General features: G+C 33.7%; 2 protein-coding genes across 3 annotated transcripts in view; one reads left to right on the top strand and one right to left on the bottom strand.

Moving 5' to 3' along the window:
- Positions 1-40: 40 nt before the first annotated feature.
- Positions 41-3,085, bottom strand: LOC108748000 (protein msta-like). 2 transcript variants are annotated; one of them, XM_018485944.1, is made up of 7 exons: positions 2,568-3,047; positions 1,737-2,111; positions 1,537-1,671; positions 1,109-1,295; positions 897-992; positions 334-428; positions 41-265 (listed from the first exon to the last, which is right to left on the bottom strand). In XM_018485944.1, exons 1-7 carry the CDS (start codon positions 3,045-3,047, stop codon positions 179-181), a joined length of 1,455 nt encoding a protein of 484 aa, XP_018341446.1. In that variant the 3' UTR covers positions 41-178. The 2 variants fall into 2 exon arrangements, with proteins under 2 accessions (XP_018341446.1, XP_018341447.1); XM_018485945.1 differs by lacking the exon at positions 334-428 and having other exon boundaries at positions 193-265; positions 2,568-3,085.
- Positions 3,086-4,503: 1,418 nt separating this feature from the next.
- Positions 4,504-5,752, top strand: part of LOC108748098 (protein eyes shut) — a 7,296-nt gene continuing 6,047 nt past the window's right edge. Inside the window, exons 1-2 of the mRNA XM_018486103.1 lie at positions 4,504-4,564; positions 5,299-5,478. Of these exons, the coding sequence (XP_018341605.1) occupies positions 4,557-4,564; positions 5,299-5,478 (188 nt within the window). The 5' untranslated portion in view covers positions 4,504-4,556. The remainder of the gene's footprint in view (positions 4,565-5,298; positions 5,479-5,752) is intronic.

Raw genomic sequence — 5,752 nt, 5'->3', positions numbered from 1 at the left:
AGCTATTTTTGTATTATACACAATGTATGTTTATGAATTTAAAAATACAGTATCAAATAAGTAATTATAAATTGTGAAAATTGTAATGTAGACGCATTCTTTGCTTTCTCGTAATATATGTACACATGTATACAAATATCGGCAATAAATAAGAACAGTGTCAAAATAGTCGTTTGCATTAATCGTTTTTGCGAACACAGGCTGCGCCAACATCGTTTTGTAATATACTCATTGCATCTCTTAACAGTTGTTCATTATCGTCATTCTAAAAGAAAAAAAAGATTAAAAATAATAATTAGGATACATATAATAAACATAAATTATTCATCGTACTTTTATGTGCAGATATGTCTGTTCATCGTTATCATCAGAAATCTGGCGTTTAAACAATTCAAGATTTGTACGATACAATTCGTATAAAACAAGACCTGGAATATATTAGAAATACATTAAAAATTTTATTTTAACTTTTTTACTTTTAAAATAATATGTGCTAAAATATTTTTTTTTTTTTAATCTATATTTCATTTTGACATGAATAAGTTAACATATTTACGTTGACATTATTATAGAATATTCTTTTCATAGAAAAAAGAATATTTCATTTCGATCTTTTCTATCCTGTACATCTCGTAATATAACAATAAGAATGAAGAAAAGAAATACTTTATAGAAATACTAATAATGTATCTGTGTGCGTGTGCGTATGTGTGTGCGTGTGTGTGCGTGCGTGCGTGCGTGCGTGCGTGCGTGCGTGCGTGCGTGTGTGTGTGTGTGTGTGTGTGTGTGTGTGTGTGTGTGTGTGTGTGTGTGTGTGTGTGTGTGTGTGTGTGTACATATATGCATATAAAATTTAATATATAGAAGAAAAACATTTCTTACATCATTACCATTACCTTTTTTAATAGAATCTCCAGAACTCAAAGTGTCTAAAACAGAAAGTATATCGTCACAATACATCTTTTTAATTCTAAGTTCTGTATCCGTGAGATCTGCAACAATAAGAATTACATTTTACTATGACGTACACATGTATTGAGCAACATAAAGATAAAAGGCTTCTATAAAATATGTCAATAATATTTATATAATATTATGTATATCTTACCTTCCCATTTAAGGTCGGGGACTCTGCCAAAGTAAGATATTATACGATATTTCATATCCATCATGATATAATTAGTGGCAGGTACCAATCTCGATAGTACTGCTTCTGTAAATCTTAGAATTTCTCGTGGAGTTTTATACATAGCATCGGATACAAATATGTTCAATCCTGAATGAATACGTTCGATCTGTAAAGCAACAAAATTCACATTCATAAAAGAAATCAGGGTAGACTTTGGTATTGTCGAAATACTGTAATTTTAATTATATGTTCATGCAAATATGCGTTATGCAAATATTATATTTTCTAAAATTAATAATTACATAAAAAACATTTATTCTTCTTATAAAAAGAGTCGTTATAGATTATTTCAATTATTTTTATTACATATAAAAATGTAGCGTTATATTTCAGTTGTTAGATACCACCTGTTTGTAATTTACGCTGGTTTTACACTTATCACAAATCCAGGATGATTTACGATTGAGAGGATTACGAGGTAACAAGCATCCTGAACAATTGTCCTTCGCGCAGAGAAGCGTGCCGAGTTGAGAACCGAATTCCTAGGAGAAATAAGAATATCTTGCATAAATTTTCGTTGCGAGATATTGTCGCAGTATTGACATACCAGAGGATCGGAGCACCTATTGCAACTGCAGGAGAAACATTTGGTGACTTTTAAGAACTGCCTTCTGCTCGACGTATCCCACAGCAGATCGGTATAGGACATGGTGAGCTCTTCGCCAGCGGCGATAGGCAACACGGCACTTACGTACAACCGTTGCTGATCGTCGAAGTGATGCCTGGTATTTGGCACGCAACAATGATTCTGTAATGCTCCCATTGGATAAAGACCACGTAAACTCGTGGTGTAGTCCTTGTCCCGTGAAGGTACAACCACAACTTCGAATGAATTTGTATTGAAGACGCCGCAAGTGCGTCTCATGAGTTCCATTTGCTCCTCGCTAGGAAGTTTGGCTACGTTTCTCTTGAGCAAGTCGATCTATGGCAAAATTGAAGAACGCATATTGTAAGATGTTTTATTTTATACGATATTTTTTTATATTTTTTATATACATGAGGAAATTGTAAAGAGACACAATAGATTAAACAAGATAACTTGGTTCAAGTACATACATCAATTATAAGAGTAGGAGTATGTCAATCACATTCTCTAAGCTATATGGTGGATAGCTAAATTTTTAAAATAATATTGTTTATTGCCGTACACACTACTCAAAATTAAAGGATCATTTAAAATCAGTACTAAAAAGTTACCTTTTAATTTGATTCTTTTAGCGCTGATTTTAAGTGATTCTTTAATTTTGTTGAGTAATTTATAAAGTAACAAACAATATTATTTCGAAGATTCAGCTATTCATTTTCCAGTCTTCGAAGCTAGACATTTATTGTATAAATGGAATACTTATGTGATATCTTGTATATAAAGAAAACGTACCTCGTAGTTGCGAGTAAGATTCGCATGACACTCAAGAGTATACAAGAGTTTATACTGATCTTTCGATAATGTAAGAGCACGTATCGGCACTACTGCGAGTAACAGGTCTTTAGACCAGGTAGAACCGCAAGTTGGCGCCCATTCTCTCAAGAATCGGCATTCCCCTTGGACATGCCCCGTGGAATTTTCGCATTCTGTAGAACAGATCGGCAAACCGCAGCCGTGATCGCAGGGGAACAGAGCGCAATTGTTCTTGTAACAAACGACGCACATTGGCAAGTACTTGCTGTAGCATCGTGGTCCTATTAACAATGGGACGTCTATGAAGATTAGCTCGCCAGCTCGTATGTCTCGCGTGGCAAATATGCCGCGACCTCCGAGAGGAGAACGACCAACGATCCATGACCTGGGTTCATCTTGCAAAAGATTATTCTCTTGCAGATGAGACTTGAGCAACTCTTCCGTCTCATTCAGTTCCATCTGGACGATAGATGTGCTCTGCTTATAAGTATTCTTGCCGATTCTCCCTCTCGACGATTTGATCTTTCTCTTTTATATAGATGATGAAACGCATCAGTTCACGGCACTGAGCCAGTTTCATGTAACTAAACGGAGAAAATTTCAGAGCTAGGAAAATGTTGTTGATCGGCACAAATAGCGAGTGGGTGTTGAGATCTTACAATATTTGCAAAATAGAAGCTCCCCTTTTGATGAAGCTGATCTAATTTGTAATGAGATCAGTTTCTAATCGTTACAAATGCAGAGAGATATTCATGGATCTGACCTAAAATTTTTTTAATTGACCATAAGATTTCTAGATTTGAATTTCAAAAAGATTGACATATGCGAAATCTATTTGATAGCAAGAATTTGATGCAAGACATTCGAGGCAATGATGGCACTGGGATATTTATATCCGTCCTTTGTCAGATGTGATATATCGCAGACCGATGTTAGAAGTATTAGAGAATTTTAGCTTTCGTAATACGTATTCACGGATCATCTTGCAAATTAATTATATAATTAAGATCAGGATTAATATTACGAAGTCGAAAGACGTCTAATTGTGGAGGCACGCGAATAGAACTGTTCTATGAGTGGCTCTCGTTATAAATCTTGGTTTAAAATAGAATTATAATTTGGCAGCACATCGACACCAAAAACTAGCCAACTTGCCTATCTGTTTACAGTTTACGCATTTTGTGAGATGTCAACAGATTGCAAACAAGATACTTAAATATTCGAATAAACAATTCGTTTGGCAATTGGAAGAAAGCACAAGATATATATTATATTTCGTTCATTATAAATTCTATTTTAATCAAAGTTTTCCATGGTAAAGTTCATTCAACGGATGTAACAATATATCATTACGACCTTACACGGTCATAAAGGTATCGATTTATTCTTCTGTAAACGGACGTGATATTGATCTATTTCTTGACTTTGTTCGCATGACTAAAGTGTCTCGTGTTCTGTAGTTTGCAAATATTGTAATTCTCGAAGAACTAAATTTTACTTTTTATCACAAAAAAACCATCAATAATTACAAGATTGGTGCTGATAATACAGCTATGTGAAATAAAAAAGTTAATTTCAAACTCTTTGATTCGCAATTTGCAGACATACTCTACGACCTTGTGAAGGGAAAAAAATCCAAAAAATATATCTCTTTCTATTAATAAATTTTATTTATGTAATAGTAATGTCAGAATTAATGTCAATATGATTGCTTCACGCAAGCGTACAGCATGTAATAGTTATATTTGTATGGTCGAGCGTTGCTAAGACTACTGGTTGAGTCCTCATCGTCGACAAGGTATCGTGAACGGTATCGCCAAGAACAACGTATATACACGACCTATGCCGCGCTAGCGATATATGCCTACAGCATACCGTAATTGTGTACAGAGATTGTCGAAAGTGCCGTGTTTCTCGACGACCCGCGTTCTCCCTTTTTTTTTTTTTATTGCCCACCGTCGTACAGAAATGGGAAGGTAATGGAAAAGGATGATCCGTCCTCTCCTCTCGGCGAATCATTTTCACTTTTTATATCCTTCTAGGGATCGTACCGATCAAGTGTAATTAATTTTCCCTCTGCGGTATTTTAGCTGATAACGTAATGCCAAAATTCACGAGAAAGGTCACGGACGAACGTTGGCGCAGTAACGTGACTCAAAATCGTACTATTATTCTAATTTAATCGAATCGTACCTTGTATTGAGGCAACTAATGCTTGAAAGAAATTAATCTCAATTTTTCTAATTTCATATAATCAAATATATCTAGAATTTTAATATATAATATATATACATATATATGTGTATATATATATATATATATTTCCACTTGTTTTTGTTAACATATAATTAATTATAGTTTCTCCAATCATTCTAATAATTAATACGATACAATGTGTTAATAACAATGATATATTAATTTATATAGAGATATTTCTGTAATCTATTATAAAACTATAAGTATTATATGTTGAACGTCTATACAAAAGCACTGTGCATTATTCAACACGAAACACATAGATCCATATCTCATTAATTTACATCATCATGTTATGGTTGTAGAGCTTCTTGTCCTAATACACGACATATAGTAAACGTAATCTATACACTTATACACATTCCAGCGCGCGTTGCACACATACACATTATTATACAATATTAGTAATAAATCGATGTGTGTATGTATATCATGCTATAATCATGCTATAAAGGTATGTAGGGCTATTTAGGCTGGCTTATAAGTGGAGTTACTATCCATCATCTGCGAGGATTACGTGTAAAAATATTTTTACTCTGATATTACTGTCGACCGCGAGTATGGTGTTTGCATTAGGATCAGATTGTAGCGGAGATCCTTGTATGTATGGGATCTGTTTGGACAATGAGAACAGGTACATACATATAGTTTTACGCTTAACAAAAGCACGCATCTTAATAATCTGAGAATAAGGCGAACATTTCGTTAGATATAAGACAGATACAGCTCACGCTGTATAATACATGAAAGATAAATATAGTATTTCTTTTAGTTTAGAATCTCGTACGCGGAAGATATGAAGATATATTATATTAATTTATTGAAACCAGTTAATAATTGACATCTATAAGAAGTATTGTATATAGCAGTTATAAAAATCTTTCTTAAAACCATATATTTTTAATGTG

Source organism: Trachymyrmex septentrionalis, unplaced genomic scaffold (assembly GCF_001594115.1).
Source record: "Trachymyrmex septentrionalis isolate Tsep2-gDNA-1 unplaced genomic scaffold, Tsep1.0 scaffold21, whole genome shotgun sequence".
NCBI classification, from domain to species: domain Eukaryota; kingdom Metazoa; phylum Arthropoda; class Insecta; order Hymenoptera; family Formicidae; genus Trachymyrmex; species Trachymyrmex septentrionalis.
Note: the sequence above shows the minus strand (reverse complement) of the source record. Positions and strands in the feature narration are given on the sequence as shown.

Bases quoted from the DNA above. Each gene is read 5' to 3' on its own strand.
- LOC108748000 (XM_018485944.1), bottom strand. From the start codon at position 3,047: ATGGAACTGAATGAGACGGAAGAGTTGCTCAAGTCTCATCTGCAAGAG. The intron at 993-1,108 runs GTAAGATATACA...TTATTGTTGCAG, and splicing joins CCCCGACCTTAAATGGGAAG to ATCTCACGGATACAGAACTT. The intron at 266-333 runs GTACGATGAATA...TTTTTCTTTTAG, and splicing joins AGACATATCTGCACATAAAA to AATGACGATAATGAACAACT.